At 43.4% G+C, this 24,293-nt stretch overlaps 2 protein-coding genes, 1 long non-coding RNA gene and 1 pseudogene across 4 annotated transcripts; 3 read left to right on the forward strand and 1 right to left on the reverse strand.

Annotated features, from left to right (window-relative positions):
• Positions 4,272 to 6,203, forward strand: Olfr94-ps1 (olfactory receptor 94, pseudogene 1; annotated as a pseudogene).
• Positions 6,334 to 8,285, reverse strand: Ubd (ubiquitin like modifier D). Its single transcript, NM_053299.2, is given in 2 exon segments — positions 6,334 to 6,927; positions 8,208 to 8,285. Coding segments are annotated over 2 exon segments (486 nt in total). The 5' UTR covers positions 8,226 to 8,285; the 3' UTR covers positions 6,334 to 6,459.
• A 3,951-nt stretch (positions 8,286 to 12,236) lies between these two features.
• On the forward strand, positions 12,237 to 14,449 carry LOC147998427 (uncharacterized). The gene is made up of 3 exons (XR_015645106.1): positions 12,237 to 12,288; positions 12,588 to 12,976; positions 13,863 to 14,449. It is a non-coding gene; the product is annotated as an uncharacterized LOC147998427 (long non-coding RNA).
• Positions 14,450 to 18,393: 3,944 nt separating this feature from the next.
• On the forward strand, positions 18,394 to 20,779 carry Or2h2c (olfactory receptor family 2 subfamily H member 2C). Of its 2 annotated transcripts, XM_087597926.1 has the most exons (2): positions 18,394 to 18,410; positions 19,855 to 20,779. In XM_087597926.1, the coding sequence occupies exons 1-2, from the start codon at positions 18,394 to 18,396 to the stop codon at positions 20,777 to 20,779; spliced, it is 942 nt and encodes a 313-aa protein (XP_087454052.1).
• Positions 20,780 to 24,293: the final 3,514 nt, after the last annotated feature.

Genomic DNA, 24,293 nt, shown 5'->3' on the forward strand with positions numbered 1-24,293 from the left:
ACCAAAGAAGGATAGGTAATGGATCAAATTAGAGTTTAATTTAAGCACGGTAGTAATTTAACCAAGAAAAAGTGAAAATCTTGCTTAGAGTTCACCGAAAGAATAATTATCATTTTTAAACCTTTTGCTACATTTGTTTTCCTGTGTGTGCACTGGTAATGGGGTATAGGTGTGTGTGTGCTACAACTCAGGTGTGGAAGATTATGGACAACTTTCAGAAGTCAGTTCTCTCCTTCCACCAGGTCATTTCTGGGTATGGAATTCAGATGGTCAGGCTGATACCTGAACTGTGTAATAGTTCTACTAATAAGCCATTTCACCAGCCCTAAACAATTATAACAGCAGAAAGCGATCTGGACTGGATATCAAGAGAGATAAAGACGTGAGGTAGGTGAAGGACTACAGAAAATGTCCAGATTGTTGAAGAAGAAAATGGAAGGAAAGGGGGCGGAGTTTTCATTTTTCTGGATAATTACTCACCAAAATTTATAGCAGGAGTGGAGAATGGATCACACACACAAAATATTCACGAATAAAGAGGAGCTGAAGGGACGTAGGGGGTTAGTTAATAGCAAACAGGAGAGGTGGCAGGTGATAAAGCCAAAGGCATGAGCCAAAGACGCAAGTCTCATGAGGATGAGATCAGAGTAAGGAACCACACCCATAATCCCAGCACTCAGGAGTTTGGGCTATGTGGTAAAATGCTGTCACTTTTTCAAAGGAGCCTAAATCTGAAGTATCCCCAATAGATTAAGGCTGCTCTACAGACAGAGACTTGCTGAGGGTCAGCAAGTCCATCAACAAATGAAGAAAGTAGAAATGATCCTAATTGGAGAGTATGCTTCCTCTTGGCTCCACACCTTGCCAGAGACACAGGGCCCTGAAGGGATAGTCTCTCCAGGATTTCCCCCTCCATTCCCTAAGGGAATGTCTCTCTGGACACTACCATGGAAAGTGCTAATTGTGGGAGTGGGACAAAGATTCCCCAGAGCTTCCCTCCCCCCCCCCCCTTCTAAGGAGCCGGGCGAGTAAATTCCTCTGTTTCCTCTCTAGCGAGAGATGTCATTAGTCTTCCTTTTTCTCTCTCTCCCCCATTAGATTTTAGAAGGATATTTTCAGGACAGTCAACAGCTAAGGTTAATTAGCTAACATCACAAGACTCGAGCTTTTGTCCTGTGTGTACCTTACAGGCCTGTTCAGTAACAGCCTCCCCTTCTGCTTCTGCATCTTTCTTCCAAACCATTGAATTATCTCTCTGTTGAACAGGATGGCACCCAACCCTTGTCTTCTTCCTGGAGTGCCTGGCTCTGACCTTGGGTTCTCCTTCCAGCAACCAACACAGCCAAGTATTTGTGTCTTTCGTTAATCTTTCCCTCCATCATTTCAAACTCACCGAATTCAGAACGCCAGCAAGACACCAACATAAATTTGTCTAGAAACGGGGACCAGGGCCTAAACATGAAGGTAAGTTTGTTACATTGTCCTAAGAATAAATGGTTTTGTAGTTCAGGGTGTGTCCTAGAAAAGTCAAGGGAGGTTTTAAGACACGTTATTCAATTTATAACACATTTACCTTCTGAGAAGTCAGTGGTGTGCATGTGTGTTAGGGGATCTGTGCATTGTCTGTGAAATTTTATTAGTGTGTACCTGTTTTCATGCCTGAAGGTAATTGTTTTAGGACTTGCCTAGCTGTGTTGACATATAGTTTTGAAATCCCAATACTGAAGAATTTGACTTTTTTGCAATTCGACAGCGTTAGCTACCACTACTTCACAAAGTTTATTGCCATGTCTTATATTTCATCCATGTTCCAATGGTATGAAGTTGTCTAGAAATAAAGATGAAGCTTTGTGTATCCCTTTATCTTCCACACTCTGGCATAATAGAACCCGTGAAGCCGAGGCCTTGGAGTTAATCAGGTTTGAGTCAAAATCTTCTATCACTTATAAATAATGTGACAGCGGACACATTTAATTTTGATCCCCTCCCTGCTCTGCCTGATTTCCAATCAAGGAGATGTTAAAGTTAAAACATGAAAGGAAAGTGGATCTTCACATCAAGTCTGTCACTACTCGTGTCCTGGAGCTTCAGTGGTCCTGGAACACACACACCTGTAGTCTCAGCACTCAGGTGGAGAAAGTAGGGCCATTCTGAGTTAGAGGCCAGCTTAGCATACATAATAATACTGTCTTGAAAAACAAGCCAATTTCCAAGGCCAGGGATGCGATTCAGTGTGTGACTAGAAGTGGGATATATATTCAACATGCATGAGACCCTGGGTCCAACACCAAAAAGTATCAAGCAATGAAAACAAAACTGTATATGCTGGTTTGTAAGATAGGGACAACAGTTAGCACTCACCTCTGTGTGCCAGGCACTGTTCAAAACACTCTATATATTTAACTCTTGTTACAAATTTATGTTTCCATATGAAGAACAGGAGCACAGAGGTGTTAGTTACACGTGCCCACAGTTACCATTTAGAAAGTATCAGACTCAAGACTCCAACCTAAGGAGTCTTACATCCTGGACCTTGTTCCCATTCACATTGAAATTTACTCTGCCTGGTGAGGATAAGCAAGGTGTTCTACTGGGAGAGGGATTACTTCCTGGAAAAACTAAAAAAGCTTGTGATTGGTAGATTGGGGGTGGGGAATGCCTGCCAAAGGACACTTGAAGGAGCCCTTTCTTTTCTTCACTCTAAGATCCCAAAGATGGAAATTAGGCCACCAGGCAGCAAGTGCCTCTTACTGGTAAGACATCTTGCCAGGCCAGAAGACTGTGGTTCTTTTAGAATTAAAAGCAGTGGGTGCATTTATAAGTTGTGTGTATGATATCTGTCATAAATCATGCGTAGAAATATTTCTGTGTAAATTTTATCCATCACATCAACCATGATAATTTCTATGTCACCAGATATTGAATTTAGTATCAATAGCTAGAGCCTTGAAACTGAGGTTCATTTTGTTTCTTGCATTTCTTTTAAATTGGTTTGAGAAACAATTGGCAGAAAAGACCACAATAGACCCAAGAAGTAAATTCCACCATTTACACATGACAAACTTGAGGGAGAATGGCGTGAAGTGACTTCTACATCTCAAATAACCAGCCAGACATGGTTGTTTTAGCTGAGTTCAGTTCTAGGACTGAGGGTTCCTCATTTCTGGTCTGACAGGAAGGGTCCCTTCCTCCGCCAGGCTAGTCTGTGGTGATCCTGCATGTCACGTATACAGAAGGAGGTCCTGTAAGCAGCCTCCACAGGTTAGACATAACATGTCAAAAACAAATTCATGGAGTAAGAGCATAACTCAGTACTGAGAATTCAATCCTCAGCCCAAGGGAGAAAAAAAAAAAAAGATGAGGCACAATAAACTTTTAATGGATTTATTTAAGCAAACAGCTATTTCTGAATCAGGGAGAAATGGTTCAGTGAGCCACAGGGGGAAACATAGGGAATGTTTTGATAGGATGAACACAGAAGCAAAACAAAGAAACATTTGCTTGGAGGTGGACATTGTAGCTTGTGCTTACAATCCCAGCTCTCTGGAGGTGGACACAAGAGGATCAGGAGTTCGAGGTCATCCTCTGCTACAAGTAGAACCAAAGGCCAACCTGGGCTTCATGAGACCCTATTGGAAAGAAGGGAGGGAAGGGGAGAGTGAAGCAGGCAGAGAGGGAAGGAAAGAAACCCTGAGGCAGGCAGAGACAAACGGGAGCAGGGAAGAAGGAAAGAAGAATAGAGAAAAAAATACTTGATTGGTAACAGTTACCGTATTTGTAGTCCAGTGGAAACTCTATAGTTACATATTTGTTGGCTGTTCCTAAATAGTTGAGATTACATTCTGATTTTTATATAATATAGGCTCTTACAAAAACATTTCCACTTTGCTTTGTCCATGAAGGACACCTGTGAAACCTGACTGGCTTTGTCTGCTCAGAGCTCACTTGGCTTTAACTGTTGCATAAACAAGAAGGGGGGTGGGGGAGCAATACTGCCCCATCTAATCTCACCCAGGTTTAACTCTTAGACAATCCCACTTTTAAGGAAAACAGGGGTGGAGGTTGGGAAGAAGGCTCAGAGGGGACAGTATCTTCACAGCTGCCCTTGGGAGGGATACTGAATTTTTTCCTTAATCCCTGAGAGGAAAACCAGAACCAGGGACACAGACGTGATTAGCGATAGACTTAGGACAACTTGATTTTCTAAGTTGTCTCTTAACTGTTAAGCAGAGGTCCTATGCCTCTTGAAGGACTTGTGAAGGAATACTGACATGAAACTATGTAACAAAACTAAAACTTGGGCACCTGCTTTCCTCTCTTGCGGAGTTTATCCCATATTGGGGGTTCTTGTTAGTTGTGGATAGTGGTTAGACAAGGTCTTACTATATAGCTCTGGAACTTACTAGGCAGACCAGGCTGGCCTCGAACTCAGAAATTTCTGGCCTTTGCTTCCCAGTGCAAGGCCTGCACCACCGCGTCCTCTAGCATTAAACATTTTTGTCTCACCCTTCCGAACCTCCTTGGAGTTTCCCCTCAGGCCAACCACAGCTCAGCGGAGCGCTTCCTGCTGCTGGGTTTCACCGACTGGCCCTCTCTGCAGCCGGTCTTCTTCGTTCTGGTCCTTCTCTGCTACCTACTAACGCTGACCGGCAACGCGGCATTGGTGCTGCTGGCCATTCGCGACCCTCGCCTGCACACACCCATGTACTACTTCCTCTGCCACTTGGCTCTAGTGGATGTGGGCTTCACCACTAGTGTGGTGCCACCGCTGCTGGCCAGCCTGCGCGGCTCAGTGCTGCAGCTACCGCGCGCCTGGTGCATGGCGCAGCTGTGCTCATCGCTGGCCCTGGGCTCAGCCGAGTGCGTGCTGCTGGCCGTTATGGCTCTGGACCGCGCGGCTGCCGTATGCAACCCTCTACGTTACGCCTCACTCGCCTCCCCGCTTCTGTGCCGCACATTGGCCGGAGCCTCCTGGCTCGGTGGCCTGGCCAACTCCGCAGCGCAGACCGCCCTGCTGGCCGCGCGTCCGCTGTGCGCGCCCCGCTGTCTGGACCATTTTATCTGCGAGCTGCCCGCGCTGCTGCAGCTGGCCTGCCGCGGCGGCCGCAGCGCCACCGAGCGCCAGATGTTCGCCGCCCGTGTGGTCATCCTGTTGGTGCCTTCGGCGGTCATCCTGGCCTCCTACATCGCCGTGGGCCGCGCGGTCTGGGGCATGCACTCCAGCTCCGGCTGGCGGAAAGCCGCGAGCACATGTGGCTCTCACTTGACCGCCGTCTGCCTATTTTATGGTTCAGCCACCTACACTTATCTGCAACCCACGCATAGTTACAACCAGGGCCGCGGGAAGTTCGTCTCGCTCTTCTACACGGTGGTGACACCCGCGCTCAATCCTCTCATCTACACACTGAGGAACAAGGAAGTGAAGGGGGCAGCACTGAGGCTCTTGCGGAGTCTGGGGAGACTGTAGGAGGTACAGTGAAAACAAATGAGAAGGGCTCAGGGTCCTGGAAATAGGATGCTCATGATTTTTGTCTTTGCATGAGAATCTGCAAGTTTTGTGCTCAGTGAGTTCTGGATTAATGGAGAGATTCCTTTCTCTCACTGACCAGGGTTTGGATTCTTGGAGGATGGAGAGGGAGGACTCCCGAAGTATATAAACACATAAATAGTGACGCGGTAAATGGCTCTTGGGATTTTCTGTAAGAAGGGAATCAGGATGCAGGAGGGGCCCAGATGCACCCTCAGGTGACCTTGTACCAGCCTTGAAGAATTCACATGAAGTTAAGATATGACCACCCTGGTGCGGACCTTCAGTTTTTCTCCAGGCTTACAAAGGACCATGGAAAATTCCATGGCCTCAGCCATCAGGTAGAGTCCCTCGGTTAACAAGGAAGACATGGAGCCTACCTTACAGAGATCTCTTCCAGAAACAGGACATGGTTTCCGTTCTTGGGGAGCCAGTCCAGCTAATGTAAACCTAGCCAGCTTAAACTGGGATTCCCTCATCTGCCAGATAGGATATGGCTTTTCCCCCTTATCAGAGTTTTAGTTAGTGCTAGACACAGCACATGGAGAAGGTGCTAGCTTTATTTCATACCAAATATCTTTAAATAAGAAGATGGTGACTGAATTTCTAAATCATTTATTAGACTATGAGCGATCCAGCTGTGGTAAACTAACATTCCGTAACACATTATTTCTCTACACTCTATAATTAGAATTCAAGTCCTGGAAGGGCCACCACACCTGACTAAAGTTTCCGTTTTTTGCTCTCACCAACAACCCTGCTAATGAACTACGTTAGAAACAAAGAATCATAAAACTGGACAGATATTTTTTACTCCACCCCACCTCAAATCTTTATTTCATTCTCATTATTTTTTATATCATCAAGAGATGCAATTGGTTAATTGATTAAAGGAAGTCGGTTTTGAGCTTCTCATCACCCCACTCCCGTAGTCACCCCCCAATGCAGTGCGCTGTGAGAAAGAGCAAACTACCACTCTTGATGTTGTAGTCGGCCATGATCTTTCCATCTTCCAGCCTCTTTCCATTGCAATTCACGATCTGCTTCTTGGGAGGCACAGCAGTCACATTCTCGATCATTTCCTTCACCTGGGCCACGGAGCTGGATCTTCGAACTCGAAGGAGGTGCCTTTGCCCCTCGTCGCCCGACTCCACCAGAGACAAGGGCAGCTCTTCATCACTGGGCTTCACCACCTTTAGGGTGAGGTGGATAGTGTTTTCCTTGTCGATCCCATAAGATGACAACGCTCTATGGGGCTTGAGGATCTTGGAGTCTAGCAGAAGGATCTGGTCCTGCACAGAGACCTTGGTTTGGGACCTAATATGCTCATTGATTTTCTTCACTTTGTCACTCATGGTGGTGTCAAAGGTCATTAATGGCCATTGCTCCGAATGGACAACCTAGGCAAAGAAAGCCAAGAGAGTCATCAGAGAATGCCCGTCAGCCTCTACTCCCTACTCAGCTTCACCGTGCTGCCTGGTTAGCCCTCCAGTTCCTTCCCAACAACCTGCCTTTCTTCCTCTCTTGAAACCTCTATTCCCTATATTATAACCCCAATCAGAACATTAGGTTTGTGATGCCACAGGGCTTCAAAAGTTGTACACAGATCCTTAAACAAGCCCAAAGCAGATTTCCAAGACTTGGCAGCCTCCCAGGATGTCCTCAGCCATGGCTCACCCACCCTCTGTGACTAATTCAGGAAAAAACTCCAGTTAAGTTACACAGTCTCTACACTATATACTCTTATTAATGTTCCCATCTGTTTCTGATAATGTCCATGTTGTGGTGATGCTGTGCTTAGTGGTGGTAATCTGTATATCTTGTATTTCTATATCTACTGTTATAGAACACAATATCTTCTTTTAATCAGACCAGGATCCCACTCACAGCAGATAGGAACTGTATCTAAGTTTAACTTCATTTACTGAAGAATTAAGGTAGAGAACAATCAGCCCTGTAAACCTTATGAAATCTTCCTCATACTCCATTCAAGAAATCTTCCCAACCTAGCTATTCCGGACTCTTCATCAGTGGAGGTTTTTGCCCTACATTGGACACTTCCCTGATTGCACATTCTTTGCATGGGAGCATATTCTGTTTAAGGTAATCTTTAGTTATGTCAGCAATAACAAGAAAAATTAGGTTTGTGAAGTTTTCCTTTGAAAAGAGAGAGAAGCTTAGGACTGAGAACTCTGAAAGTCATTTCCCTAATCTCACATCTTGCCAGCCTCATGAAGCACAATGTCCTACCATTCCTCCTACAAGGGGCGGGCAAAATGGCTCAGCTGTTAAATAAATAATAAGTAAGTAAATGAATAAATAATCAAAGCTCTCCGCCGCCAAGCCTCACCCCCTAAGATTGATCCCTAGAACCTACATGGTGGAGGAAGAGAACTTAACTCCTGATGGTTATCTGCTAGCCCTGGTCCTGCATATTCATGCACACATATAACAAATGCATAATAAAATATTTTAAAAGTTTAATAAGTCAAATGACCAACCTGTCTTCAGAGTACCCTCTTCCTACTGTGCAGTTATCAATGTCTGCCTTTTCTCCTGAATGTTCCTCACCCAACCGCCTTGCCTTCTAGACCACTGACCCGTCCTGAGTTGTGGGACTGTATTCCCAATACAGTGCAAATACTTTCCCTTCCCAGTCTTTTACCAAACCCCAACTTACACAGACGCAGGAAGCCATGTCTGCAGTCAGAGGCCGAGTGAGAAAAGAGTCCTCATGTCTGCTTATATGTGAGTAGCTGGCTTGGAAATCCCCAAGTCTGTTGTGTTGTCCAGTTTAGAAACAACCTTTTTTTTTTTTAAAGATTTATTTATTTATTATATATAAGTACACTGTAGCTGTCTTCAGATACAACCTTTGCTCTCAAGGATTCCTTTCACTTTTGCTGAAGTGAGGTTAATAATGGACACTCTTTGTACACAGATTTTTTAGTCAATCAGTGTTCCTAGTTCTGAACATAGAATAGCCATTTTATGACAGGAATTTTTCCCTGATTGACCATCCCCTTACCTTCTCCCAATCCTGCTTTAGTATCAACCAGCCACTACTAATCTTGGCTTCCACTAGCTGGCTTGATAATTTGTGATGCTTGGTAGCCCACTCTTGCTGTCTAAATGGACCTGGACTGCAGTCATGACTTGGCATCCTGTGGTACCACCTGCTACATATATTATGCTTCAGAAATAGGCTCCCTTCTTTTAATATAGGGTAACATAGAAGGCCATTCCTGATGTCTCCCCAGCTCAGAAAACCTTGCTTATAAAATCTTTACACACACACACACACACAGAGAGAGAGAGACAGAGACAGACAGACAGACAGACAGACAGACAGACAGAGAGGAGACACAGAGACACAGAGACACAGAGACAGAGACAGAGAGACAGAGACAGACACAGAGAGACACAGAGAAACAGAGACAGACAGACAGACAGACAGACAGACAGACAGACAGACAGACATGCACTTTGGATTCTTGGTTCTTGAACCTCTAATACATTTCCCAACCTGACCCAGGACCTGTGAACCAAATACACTACTTGAGAACAATCCAAAACCAATAGTTAAATTCGGACCCCTCCCTTTCTCCATATGCACACCACAGTTCCTGGATTTCCCCCACCTTGACTCTCAGAAGCCTTCTCCTCCCTGAAACCAGAGACGTGCGAAGCTATTCCCTCACTGTAATGTGGTTGAATGAGACCAAGATTGTGACTGAGCTGTGTGTCCTCAAGAAACTTGATACTCCTAATATTCCAAGTTTGAGACTGGCTTCTCAGGCAGGATATTCAGTGAAACTAATTTTCGAAATTGTTTATTAAACATGCATCAGGTTTCTATTTCAAAGGACCCCATAAAATCTCCAAGTTTTGTCTTCTGTATTCGAAGTGGCTATGTACTACACACACACACACACACACACACACACACACACACACACACACCCCAAAAAACTTTTTTTCTTTCCTTGATCATGCTTTCCCCACCCAACTTTATGTCAATTAAAAAAAAAGAAACCCAAATAAGCAAAAGACCATATAAAGACCACCAGACAAAGCGAAGCAAAACAAACAGAAACAAAAACCTCCAAACAAAGCAAAATAAAGCAAAAAGTTTACAAAATATACCATTAGTTAGTAGTGGGACAGTTACTCCTGGGTATGCCACCTGCCCTAAAGTGTGGTTAATTTACCTAATGAGACTCCATTGGAGAAAACTGATATTTTCCTTTCGCTGGGCAGGATCAATTGCAGAAACTTCTTAGGTGGAACCCCATGTCCACTCCCCCCTTTAATAACGTCTTAAACAGTGTCATTTTATTCTAGGAGATTCTATTCCAAAGAACTTGGTTTACAGAGTACCTGTGCAGATTAAGGCAATCCAAATGCTTGCTTGAATATTTCAATATCCTAATGTAAATCGTATTTGAAGACTTTATTAGATAGTCGTTAGCTAAACTGAAATTATTAATGTATGTGGTAGAGTAATATGCTTTTTTAAACACACAGCATGAAGGGGAGAGTCCCTTGTAGAATATACTGGATGCCACTGGCTCTGCTGTTCTGTCAGCTCTCTCTCCAGCTCCCTGTCCTCAACAATTAAAATTCTAACTTCTGACCTTTAGCCGCCACCATTGTCCAATAGGATCTTGGAATTCTGAAGCATCATCAGTCTCCAGCAGAAAATGTCATCTCAGATTGAAGGTGACTAGGAAACAGCCTTGCAGTGAGGTAGCATGGAGGGCCTGGAAGAAGAGAAAGCTGCCAAACCTGTGAGAACCTTCCTTCATAAGTCAATAAACAAGTAACAGTGACAAACAGAGAAAGGAGACTTATTCAAAGTGGTCACCCACTTGACTCAGAGCCTTTGGGGCTCAAGAGATGGCTCAGAGGTTAAGAGCACTGATTGCTCTTCCTGAGGTCCTGAGTTCAATTCCCAGCAACAACATGGTGGTTCACCACCACCTGTAATGGGGATCCTATGACCTCTTCTGGTAGTGTCTGAAGACAGCTATAGTGTACTCATACACTAATTATTAAAATAAATAAATCTCTTGAGAGAGAGGGAGAGAGAAGAGAGAGAGAGAGGGGAGAGAGAGAGAGAGAGAGGAGAGAGAGAGGAGAGAGAGAGAGGAGACAGAGATCATCTTCAGGTCCCTGCCAATAACAAGCTAGGCAAATTCATGGCAAGGAGTCTTAGCCAAGGTGTGGTACTTTGTGCCCTACATGGTAGCCAGACAGGTTGTCAGACTGTGTGCAATCTCTCCTCTCCGCAATCTGGCTGGCACCAGAATTCAGTCTTTCCCTTCTCCCAGCATGAGATTCCTGGAGAAATTCAAATGTGGGTGCTAGGAAGGTCCACTGTTTCAATAGTCTGGTAGCTAAAAGGCATAAATATCTCATGAATATTTTCCTTCCTGCCAGAGGGAGAGCAGATGTTAAACTGTTGCTTGAAGCGACACACTCTTTTCATTCTTCCTTGTCCCCGTGACTGTCTGTGCCAGCATTTGTAGTCATCGGTAGCAGGGACCCTTGACCAGAGCTGCCGGGAGAACACATCGCCAGGTTCCCACTCTTAGATATGACTTTTATTAGGAGTGATTTTGTTAGCTGGTTCTACAGAGCTGTGTCCCTGCAAGTCAGCAGGTCCAGCTTCATCTCTACAATTCCCCCATTTTCCTAAGCACCTAGAGCTCTGCCCTCCCCAGCCAGCGAACATCCCTTTCCCTCCAACACTACCCTAAATGCCACGAACTTGAGTAAGAACACAACAAAGGCCACATCGCCTCCAGGAACCCCTACTCCTCTCTACTTCTGGGTTATCCTCCCATATTTCTCCTAAAGCCTTTTGAAGCCAATTTCTCCAGCAATAGGACCATCTCCTTATCTATCACCCGAGTAAGCACTTGAAAACCATGGCTGTGTTCTAGCTCACTTTGTATCTCTGGCACTGCCTAGCTTGTTATCTGACGCAGAAAGAGTACATAAACAAATAATTAAATCAATAACAAAAGAAAGTAACCTTTGGTGAGAATGTATATTTCTGAAATGGCATAAGATTATCAAACACGATCTCACTTGCTGTTTCCACATCCTGGTGAAGTACTGGTTATCTTTAGGGATGAACAAGACCAACCCAGTACAGTCATGGGAGTACTAGTTAATCAACAAGATCCCAGTGTACATCTTTGCTACTCCAGTCCTTGGCTTCTGATCATATTGTTGACTCCAGAGGAAGGAAAGAGAAGAGAAAACACCCACGGCAGGTGGGGATTTCCAGTACGGAGTGACTTTGAGGGCAAGTCTGGGGTGTTCCTAAGAAAAGTTACCTCAGTGATTTCCCCACCAGACAAGACTTAGATTCTGAGAAATGGAGTGTTTTCAAGTAATATAAACAGTAAATCTGGTTTCTGATCCCTTCTCTCCCTCCTGTCCCTCTTCCTTCACACCACTTTCTTCTTGTCATCTGATTTCACAGATGAAAACACAGCACCAAGACTTGCATGAAGGAATATATATGTATGTACATATATGCAAGTAATAACAATAAAAAAAACAGGGCATGAATCTGAAAGAGAGCAGGGAGAGGTATATGGAAGGATTTGGAGAGAGGGAGAAAAAGGAATGGAGAAATGATGTCATTTATATTAGAATCTCAAAAACAGGAAATAATAAAAAAATGTCAAAAGACAGTGATTCTTTTTAAAGAAACTGAAAAGCACGTGTTTCCACTATGCTTTAAGGTCTGTACATTTGTTTTGTGTGTTCTTTGTGGTATCCAAGTTTGTGATGAAAATAAGTTTAAATGTTTTTATGTACATAATGCCTAACCCAGCAGCTCTATACTCATACTCATCGTGTGTAAAATGAGAGATATTCCTGTGATGTTACTTGTAGTAAAAATGAAGGCAAAGCAAGAGAACTAAGTTACTGAATAAAGAGAGCGGTTACTGAAAAATCAAATTTAAAAGTGTCTCTATCACAGTAAACCTGGAGAAGGCAATCGGCCATGGCTATAACTAACGCTATGTTTGCCTTTTAGTTTCACTCTTTCCTGTAAGAAACCGGATTCCAGGAAGGGCGGGACTGATTGATAAACATCTTTATCACAAGAAAGTGAAACCACTTTCGTGCTACAGCAAGTCTCACAAACAGACCCAGGATGAGATCATGCTCTGAATGAGGGTAACATCTGATGTTGAGACAGCACCCTGAACAACAGTTGTCACCATGTGAGAGAACTAAACAATTTCTCCGGAGTCCCCTGCTGAATCAGGGCTGTAAGTGTGTTCATCAGTCCATTGACCGGACCAACCTCGCCTCCTCTGACACTGTATCCCAGATCCTGCTTTGTTTCTCTTTTCTACAAAGTCTCAAAGTTTCTGTCAGCTGTTTAAAGGCCCTCATTTGTTCTTCCCAGTTGTAGCCACAGTGAGTAGATCTTTCTCTGCCCCTCACCCTTGCTTAATTCTTTGATTGGCATATTGGGAGGTAGGTAAGATTAGTTTATTGGAACCCTCAGAACTGGGCTTTTTTGCACTAACCTTCCCCACAGTAACGAATGTTCTTCATTTATAAAAGAAAATAATATGTATGTATTATGTATACATATATGATATTATGTGATACATATATGTATCACACACACTTGTGTATGTGTGTGTGTGTGTAGATAAAACTTCCTTGTGATACCTCAAAGGGAAGATATTGCCCCTCACTTGCCTGAATTATGAGATCAAGAGACTTACCACATGCTCTGTCCTACTGTTGGGGTTTTGGGATCCTTTCAGCCTGTGTATGCTTTATTTGAGTTAGACGGGTGGATAGTTAGGAGGAAGACAGAATAATAGAGGGAACAATGGGTGAAAGATGAAGAGAAATGGGAGAGAGAAATAGAGGGAAAGAATTGAAAGAAAAGGGAGAGGAGAGAAGGCAAGGGAACTTGGGTGAAAGAAATGCTTATGAGGGTTTTATGCTTCCAGAGGCAGGGCCCTGTTACCAGTGCCATTTAAGATGAAGAAATGAAGGCCACAGAGGAAAAACTGTTCTGGATGGTATTGATAGAGACAAGGGGACTGAGATAGGAACCCAGGCAGCTGGCTTAAGCCACACACACACACACACAGCAACCCTCCACGACACTCGTGTTGGGGAAACCATTCCCTTCAGAGTTGTAGCACTTACAGTCATAGAAAAGAGACCCACAGTCTAGCCTCTAAATGATGGCCAGGTAGAGTTGTGACTAACATGAACACTCTCTCTCTCTCTCTCTCTCTCTCTCTCTCTCTCTCTCTACTTATTTATTTATGTAAATGAGTACACCGTCGCTGTCTTCAGACACACCAGAAGAGGGCATCGGATCCCATTACAGATGGCTGTGAACCACTACATGATTGCTGAGAATTGAACTCAGGACCTCCTGGAAGAGGAGTCAGAATGCTCTTAACCACTGAGTCATCTCTCCACCCTCCTCTTTCTTTTATAAATGCTTTGGGTACAGCCAAAGGGAAGGAGCAGTTGAGGTTTGGCCAAATTCATCATCTCATGTAAACAAACACAAAAGATTCTTAAAGCCAAAATCTGTGTGGTGATGCACGCCTATAACTCTAGCACCCAGAGGCAGAGCCAGGAATATTCTGCAAGCTCGAGGCCAAACTAACCTACACACCCATTACCAAGCCTAGTAAGAATCCAATTTTAAAAGCAAAATAAAGAGCCTACAGCTTTCAACACAGCAACGTACTTTTTACGCCTATTTCTGTGCTATCGCAAGAAACATTTTTTCTTGGGTTTCAACAAAGATCATTGGGGTTGTGCGGGAGTTTCCACTGTCATGTACCACGTGATGTTATGTCGGTCACCAATAAACCAAATCCACTGCGGGAGTCTTGTCGTTATAGCGTTTAAGAGTACTGTGCATGTTCAGTTTGTATAACTACACTATATTTTGTTCACACATGATTTAATCACGTAATGATACATTTCTCAAAATGTGTCCCCTATTCTTAAGAGACACATAATTGTACTTTGTGTGGTACCTGCGATCAAATCCAGGTCCTGACTCATGCTGGGCAAACACTCATGCTGGCAAATCACTGGGCTATGCTCACACCGTCTTTTATTTTATTTGCAAAACTTCTGTCCTCCACCAAGGAGCCAAGGAAGAAGGTGAAAACATGACAAAAATCTCAGGGTGATAAAAAGATGTTTTGATATTGTCTCTGTTAAGAGCAGATCTCCACAGAAGCAGAATCTCCCCCATGGCCCAGTGACATGATGTAGCTGAGGGCAGCTGTGAATGAGGCCCAAGACAAACTTTAAAACTTACTTAAAACTAGTCGCTCTGTTCTCTGAGTGTAAAAAGGATAATCTAACACCCTTTTCTGGCCTCCAAAGGCACCTGCACATATGGGGTATACACTCACATACCCATAAATGAAAACAAAATTTTTTAAAACATTTAAAGAAACAGGAAAGCTTGTAGAGTGATGGGATGTTTCTGTCTTGATTGAGGCTGTCGACATATACCAAACAACACACTTAAAATCTGAACTTTTTACTATACATAAACCATATCTCGATATTTATATGTATGTGTTCATTCGTGTGTGTGTGTGTGTGTGTGTGTGTGTGTGTGCACATGTGGAAGTATATGTATTTATGTGTATGAAGAAGTCAGATATCAACATCTTCTGCCACCCTTCAGGTACCAACTACACTGGATCTTCTTCTTCTTCTTGATGGTGGTGGTGGTTTGGTTTGGTTTTTGTTTGTTTTGTTTTGTATTGTTTTGAGACAGTGCCTCTCCTTGGCATGGTGTACTGATCAGACAGGCTGGCTGGCCAGCAAGCCTTGCTGGTTTGCCTATCTTACCCTCCCCAGAACTAGGAATGTGTGTGTATATATATGCATATATATATAGTTTGTATAACTACAATATATATATGTATATAAAATATGGCTTCTGGTACAAAACATGCATCCTCATGCTTGTCCTTCAAACAGTTTGCAAAATGGGTTCCTTCCCCAGTCCCTTCTGCTGAGAGAGAGATAGAGAGAGAGAGAGAGAGAGAGAGAGAGAGAGAGAGAGAGAGAGAGAACATGATGAAGTATGGAGTGGGTTGAAATGAGACAAGAGAAAGGGTTAGGATAGCCAAAAGAGTCACAGGGATAAAGCGATGCCATTGTACTGCCCACTGACAGAGAAGAATGGACGGGAACATCTTGGTTTAATCCCAGGAGACAAACCTGCTAACAGATTTCTTCTAAATCCTCCACTTCACTCGTAACCGTCATTATCAACAGTGGCTAATTAACTGTCTGTGGGCAGAGGCCCCAGAGTCCTGGTGGAGCTAATGAGCATGTGTTCCTATGGGATGGGAGTCCAGGAATCCCTCTCATGGTGCCCTTTACTATCTCCAGGGTCAACAAAATGATGCTAACTTCCTAGAGTATAGCAGAATGTTGATGGTGGGAAACGTTACATGTAGACCTCCGAGAGTCAGTCTCCTCTGGTTCAAGTCTCAGCTCAGATTATACTGTCCTGACTAAGGTACTTAACCTGCCTGTGTAGCCATTACTTTACCTGAAATGAAGGAGAAAATGCAGTAGTCATATCCAGATCATGGCACTGATGAAGAGTGCTTTGGGAAGTTCAGGATGGCATTCCCATCTACGGTATGCTGAGCCCTAACACTAGTGCTATCAAAGGGGCACAAGCCATCAGTTTGCTCTCACTTTTCATGGTGTGAAGACCAAGTGGAGGCTCCATTCAGGCCAGAAGCTCCTCATCAAGGGGAAACCTCCCCTGCCAAGGAGTGAGTAGACTCTGATCTGACCAAGGTAAGTCCTGGGATTTTTCTTCTGTAGTCCAGCAAAATCCCTCATGTCTTAAACAATAGGGCCACATCTGGCAAACATTGTGTGGTCCTGAACAAATTATTTAGCCTGTCTCTGTTTCTCTTCGTCTGCAAACAAAGGTAGAATAGAATCCTTGTGCCTGGGTTAGATCATTAGATCATGAACGCAGAGTGTGTGAGCACTACATAGGAAGTCAAACAAGGCTCAGAATCCAGACCTGGCCATCTTTGGTTGTGTAACGTTGGGTGAGATGTTTCAATGCTCTAGTACTGAGCCTCCATAATGAGAGAATAATGCTAATGGCTATTCTAGAAATGTAGCACGGAGACAGATGTGCAGAAAGTTCTCAGCAGATGGTGACAGTCATCATGTGGACACCAACAAGAACAGATATGGCAACCCACTCCCTGCACCTCCTCATGCATGCCTAGGCCTTTGATCACTAATAAAGAAGAGGAACAGCGAGGCTGTGGTGACACATGCCTTTAATCCCAGCACTCAGGAAGCAAAGGAAAGTAGATCTCTGTAAGCTTGGTCTACAGAGCAAGTTCCAGAACAGCCAGGACTGCACAGAGAAAACCTGTCTTTAAAAAAAGAGGGGGTTGGGGATTTAGCTCAGTGGTAGAGCGCTTTCACAAGGCCCTGGGTTCGGTCCCCAGCTCCCAAAAAAAAAAAAAAAAAAAAAACCAAAAAAAAAAAAAAAAAAAGAGACAGTCAGAAAATGTATCCATGAAAATGGAAATAGATGGAAAACTGTCAAGGAATATTTGAATTTTGGTGCCTCAGAATTGAAGCAGCCAAAGGGGGAGGGGAGAGTTTTGAATCACAGCACAAAACAACAGAAAGACAGTCAAAGGATGATGGACTTTAAAGAGCTTGAAAATAATTTACTCAAACTGACCTGGATAGTAAGAGAGCCAGGGACACAGGAGGGATATTTTAGAGTTCACAGCTAAGAACCACTTCAATTGCTTTTTAGTAACACAAGAAAAGCTATAAGACAGCATAGGAGAACTTAATATAAATAATCTAAAGAGTGATTGCCTCTTAAAGGGGTAGGAAGTGAGTGTGACCAGGAGAGGCATGCAAATGTCTTTTGTAAAGACTTTTTTAACAATAAAGCATTTAAAAATTGGGAGGGGAGTCTTCCCTCATAAAGAGAGAAAGGTAGGAGGAAGGGGAGAAGGCAGGAGATCAGAGTTAAGCTGGAGGAGGGAAGATGCTACACAACATCCAAGCACACAAGAGGGACCTGTGAGGAGACACAGCCCACCGGTCCCCTCCACAGACCCCACCAATCAGCCTGCAAGGACCGCCTCTCAGCTGTCACAGTGGCTGTCACTGCCTGCCACCTACAAGCTTGTGCTCCGGATCCCTTCTTTCTCAACCTCCTGCAGGGTGCATCTCTGTTCTCTACAGCCCTGTCTCTCCCACCCGTTACTTCCTGGCTTTCAGTCCTGGGGTCCTAGGATTATGTTCAGTGCCCTGCTGGGTTTCATGACCACTCACCTTTCCAGCCTATGAGCTCTGCCACGTGCGTGGTGTGTTCACATTGTCCAATATTCAAAACCCATCCCTTAGCTCAGTGCCTTAGCCACTGCAGAAGATGGGGACAGACAGGAAAAATGTACATAGTATGTCAATTTTCACCAGATCCTGTGCAAAATACCATAATGGATAAAGGGCATTATTGGGACAACAAATTAGGAAGGTGGGCTGTGTATTAGATAATGAGAGTAAGCTATTTAAATTTAATTACTGCTTTGATAGTCAATTTTGTAGCAAATCATGCTGAAATATGAAGGAGCATAACAGTATGAGCAACATTTTCCCAAATAATGCTCAATAAAACTAATACATAAACACATTGAGAAATATCAGTGGCACATGTCTTTCGTCAGGAGATTGGGGTGGGCAGATCTCTGAACGTAAGGATAGCCTGGTCTATGCAGTGAGATCCAGGACAGCCAGGCCTACAAATAAAAGGGATGGGGGTGAAATCAAAGTATAAGTAAGTGAAAATACGAAAATTTGGTTAATATCAAATATGGTGGTGAAAGGACTCCTTGTAGCTACCTTGCAATCTGATTGTAAACTTGAACTTGGTTGAAAATAAAAGACATGAGTTTCGATATGAATGAAATCAAACAAAGTTAAGAAAAATCGAAACTATGTTTGGATGCCCCCAAAGTAAACATAATGCTAATGAAATGGAAGGCTCTCAAGCTCACAGCTCCCCTGGGCTACATATTCAAGGTAAGGTCAGTACCACTGGCAATGTAACACTGTCTCAAAGAGAGAGGGAAAGTGACGTATTAAAGTCACTAATTGTCATATTATATTAATATTTATATTAAAATACACCTTCTTCAGCTATCCATTTAGAAACCTCTACCCTTTTTAATTTTTTGAAAAATGACCTCATTAGAGAGACCAGGCTGCCTCCCACTCACAGCTCCTCCCCCCTGAGCCAGTCCAGTGCTAGGATTCTACATCCTTGAGGAATTGTGTCAGTATCGATTTAGACAAGAATCATCACAGAACCAAGGCTGTGTTTATCTTGGCTTGTTTCATATTTGTAAGAGAAAATGTCGAGGACAGACCTTTCAGAATGAAGGGAAGGCATTTGCTTTTTCTTTACTAAGTATGATGATTGTTTTTAAAGAGTGGGCTCTACACCATACCACCCTGAATGTTCCTATAATTTCTGATAAAGAATAAATTACGTTAGCTGATCTCTCTAGACATTGAATTATTTCATGTAGGGGGAAAAAATCTCAGCCACAGGACAGACATCGGTCTCTGAGTGAATCTCCTAAAAAAATATAACAAAGACCAAATATGAGCCATCAACAAATCCATTTCTACACTTAGAAAATGAGGCCGGGGTTGGGGATTTAGCTCAGCGGTAGAGCACTTGCCTAGAGAGCACAAGGCCCTGGGTTCGGTCCCCAGCTCCGGGAAAAAAAAGAAAAAAAGAAAAAAAAAAGAAAATGAGGCCAATTCTACACTAATATTAACCATCAAGTCATTGATCCAAACACACAGTTCCTTATAACTGATGATACTCATAAAGAACAGAGTCAATAGTTACAGTGCTCAGATTATACATGGTGCTCAATAAATGTTTCTTGAAACATTGAAAACTAACTGATCAATGAATTCATGTGTTTCTTCAGCTTCCTTTGTGCTCAGCCAAGAAGTCAGAAGTACCAGAGGAAGAATCCATCCATTTTCCAGGACATTCCTGGCTTCCTCTCAGCCACTACAAAACATTTAACCAGAAGGAGCAGGGAAAAGGAGGAAGGACTCTTGGAGAGTAGAGAAGAGAGAATCCACCTCACATGTTTTGACAAGTATGCAGAGAGAGATTTTACAAAACAAATTAAAATACATTGTCTGACAGTCTCATCTCACCAACTAGACACAAAGGCCATGGTCAACCAGAGCTCCCCCACTGGCTTCCTCCTGCTAGGCTTCTCTGAACACCCACACCTGGAAAAGATTCTCTTCGTGGTTGTCTTGTGTTCCTACCTCCTCACCCTCCTAGGAAACACTCTCATCCTCCTGCTGTCCACATTGGACCCCAGGCTCCACTCTCCAATGTACTTCTTCCTCTCCAACCTCTCCTTCTTGGACCTTTGCTTCACCACAACCTGTGTCCCCCAGATGTTGGTCAACCTCTGGGGCCCCACAAAGACCATCAGCTTCCTGGGATGCTCTGTCCAACTCTTCATCTTCATGTCCCTGGGGACGACAGAGTGCATCCTCCTAACAGTGATGGCCTTTGACCGCTATGTGGCTGTCTGTCGACCCCTCCACTATGCCACCATCATCCACCCACGCCTGTGTCGGCAGTTGGCAGGTGTGGCCTGGGCTATAGGCTTGGTCCAATCCACAGTTCAGACCCCTCCCACCCTCCACCTGCCCTTCTGTCCTCATAGGCAGATAGATAACTTTTTGTGTGAAGTCCCATCTCTAATTCAACTGTCCTGTGAGGACACCACTTTTAATGAGATCCTGATGGCTGTTGCCAGTGTCTTCATTGTGGTTGTGCCTCTAAGCCTAATCCTTGTCTCTTATGGTGCCATTGCCAGGGCAGTACTAAGGATACGTTCTGCAAAGGGGCGCAGGAAAGCTTTTGGGACCTGCTCCTCCCACCTCATCGTGGTCACCCTCTTCTACAGCTCAGTCATCGCTGTCTATCTGCAGCCCAAAAATCCCTATGCCCAAGAGAGGGGCAAGTTCTTTGGTCTCTTCTATGCAGTGGGCACTCCTACACTCAACCCTCTTGTATACACCCTGAGGAACAAGGAGGTGAAGAGAGCATTCTGGAAGCTCCTAGGGAAAGATGGGGACTCTGAGGAGAGCTGAGGGAGAAAGAATTAGTGTACTTTCCAAATTAAGATGAATTTGAGCCTCTGTGAAAATTTGAACTCCCAAGTCCATTCACTCTTCATGCCTATCCAAGCCAGAACAGTAGACCTAGTGAGTGACAGGCTGTAGTGGAGGGGTAAGGGTATTGAGAAGGAGAGAAACAGAATCAGAAGATGAGTGGGGAGAGTGCTAGATGTTTCTTCCAAAATGAAGCATCCTTACCTGGACTAATCAAGGAGGCTCATCTGACTCAAGAAATTTAGAAAGAAGGAAAAAATATCACAATACTCAGGTCCGTGAAATTTACAGGATTCTGGTGATTCCTCCTTGGAATGACATAACCAGTAAACAATTGGAAGGGAGAAACCTCTCCAAAGATCTAGCTGCAAGCAAGTTATACACCAGACCCCAGTGGCACAACTTATGTGTGTCCTCATCCACGCTTAAGTGAGGCTTCCAGTGATATAGCTACTGCTGTAATACATCAGCCATTCTTCTGTAACTACAGTAAATAAACTCATTGCTTGACCAATCCGGACTTGAATGGAATAATTTATTTGGCCTACCTTTGGTGCCCTACTTGGATGAGTTCATATTTATTGTCATTTGTCTATGAATGAGGGGGAGGAAGACACAGAGGCAGAAAGACAAAGAAATGGGGGCGGTATCTTGAATTCACGTTCAAAGACATAGTTAAGATTTGTTTCTATTCTACTCAGTAGTTAATTGGTTTTATTTGGTTTATAAGACCCCATTGCCCTCTGTACCTTTTTTTCTGGCTAACCGTACCATTATTCCATACTTTGTATAGGGTTTTTGTGCTTTTGTTCTTGTTTATTTGTTTTGTTTTTATGATTTTTTTTCAAGACAGGGTATTTTTCAAAACTATGTAGCTCTGGCTGTCCTAGAACTCACGCTGTAGACCAGGCTGGCCTCAAACTCACAGATATCCACTTGTCTCTGTTTCTTGTGTGCTGGAATTAAAGATGTCTGTCACTTTAACATGAAGACACAACTCACAGCATCTGGAGTTTTTTCCATAGTATAGCTAGAAAGAAACCAGGGATACTCCCATAAAAAACTAATCCAGGGACTTTCCTACTCCAAGACAAGAGATTTCAGAGAATTGGTGCTTGTTTTAGAAATGTAAGAAACACACCCAGAATATGAACTCTCTCCCTCTCGTTGCCACTTCCTATATGGAATTCTTTTCAAGGTTAAGCCAAGGACAGGGGTATTCCAGAGACCCAAATGTCCTCCTAGGTGACCCTGGAGACAAGTTCTTGAGATTAGCATCCTTGCCTCTGATGAAGAATCAGAGGGGTATTGTTGTTCTGGATCACAACTCCTCCTCACCCTGTCTTCTAAAATGAAGATGAAGATAACAGATAGAGCAGCCTTTTGATTCCAGAAATTTTGGTGGGTTAAGGAGAGGGAACAAGAAGCACAGAAATCCATGAACCTGCTGTCCCATTCCAAGCTGATGGAATATCCCAGATGAAGTCAACCCAGCCAGTAGATCTTCCCTGGAGAAGAGCCTTCTTCCTGTTCAGGAATAAAAGTTCATGTGAGAATGTGTCAAAGAGCTTTGACAATGAATAGTGCTCTAGAAATGCAAACCAAACTCTATATAAAAATCTACTGACAGTACTGGAGAGCTGGCTCAGCAATTAAGAATGCTGGATGCTCTTGAAGAAGACCCAGATCCAGTTCCCAGCGCCCATTAGTGGCTTAAAAATGTCTCCTGTTCCAAGGAATTCAACATCTTCTTTTGGCTTCCCTAGGCAGTAGAGACTCATGTAGTGCACTTCATAAACATAAAATTAGAACAAATAAAATTTAAACATACAAACTAATAAATAATTGTTATTCTAAAAACCTATAGTGAATTCCTTTTTAAAAAATATTTATTTTGTTTTTACTTATGTGTACTTGTTTCTGTGTATGTATGTTCAAGAATGTGCAAATGCCTGCAGAAGTCATAAGACCTTGGATTCCCCAAAGCAAGAATTACAAGTCACTGTAACCTGGATGAGTACTGGGCTCCAGCTCCTGTCCTCAGCAAGAATAGCAAGTGCTCTTAAGCACTGAGTCATTTCTCCAGGTCTCTGAATTCTTATTTACTGAAGGCGCATTTAACATTCGAAGGAAGGGAAGCAGAAGACTTGGGATATACCTCTGTGGAAGAACATTTGTCTAGCATGTGTGAGTCTGTCTCTAAATTCAATTTTCAGCACTAGAAGAAAACAAATGCATTATACAGACAATTCAGCCATTAAGAGCATGTACTGCTCTTAAGTTCCAGCACCCATATCAGAAGGCTCACAACCCAGGTGCAGGTGATCTGACACCCCTGGTTGCTACAAACACCTGCATACACACACACACACACACACACACACATATATATATATGTGTGTGTGTGTGTGTGTGTGTGTGTGTATGTATGTATATGTATAAGCACACATAGAAGTAGTCAAAAATAATAAAAAATAAATATTTTTCTGAAATTCAGTAGAGACAGCTGGGTGAGAAGCTTAGAAAATCTCCCTATAAATCATCAATATATCTAAAATAAATAAAACATGTCATTTCAAGTACTGAAGGTAAGCCAAAAGCATAAAATAAGCTCCATTTATTCACATTGTTTAAAAAAAATAATATTGAACGGGAGAAAGAACAATGTCAGTCTGAGACATGTTATTCTGGAGCTGGTCCCAGCAGGCCTCCAAGGATAGCATGAAACAAGGTTATTCAGATATTCAGACACGCTACGGGGATCAGGAGTTCTAGTGAGGATGGTACTGCTTTTATTTGGAGCAGGCTATGAAAGGCAATAACACCTCAGTGGGGAACAACTAGAAAATATCAACAGAGTAGCCAGTCTGAGGTTGCAGCCTTGTTCTGAGCAAACAAGTCAAGTCAAGCAAACCTGCAAGTCAGCCAAAAATGTAACAGCAAGTCCTTAAACAAGTCAACAGAAACCTTAATCCAAATCAGCATAACTCTGCTGTCTGGAAAGGGTAAACACAGAGCCCTATGTGCTGTTTATCTTGTTGAACACAGAGATAGAAAACAAAAACCAAGGTAGGTTTATAAGCCACCTGAACTTGGAAAGCATCTGCCAAATTCCATGTAAACCTATCAGGAAAAGGGTGGGATCTGCAACTCTGTAACTTCAGACTAGCTTCTTTGTTGATATTTCCTAGTTGTTTGCCACTGAGGTGTTGTTGCTTTTGATTGTAGGGAGCGGCTAAAGATGGCGCCGACATCCGGTGGTCGTTTGTGGTAAACACCTACAGCGCATGTGTTGACAGACCCCCAGCACCTACAAGGCCAGGGTGATATTCATGCTAAATAGGTATTTCATACTCCACCAATCCCCAGTGGACAAATTTACAGCCACAGTCTGTTTTGTATATAAGGCAAGTGTCTTTGTTGCCCGGGGTCCCCGTATCATCAACTAGGTGTTCCTGCAATAAAGGCTGATTGAGAAGGATCCAACGGTGTT

The sequence above is a fragment of the Rattus norvegicus genome, chromosome 20, assembly GCF_021556685.1.
Source record: "Rattus norvegicus strain SHRSP/BbbUtx chromosome 20, alternate assembly SHRSP_T2T, whole genome shotgun sequence".
NCBI lineage: Eukaryota > Metazoa > Chordata > Mammalia > Rodentia > Muridae > Rattus > Rattus norvegicus.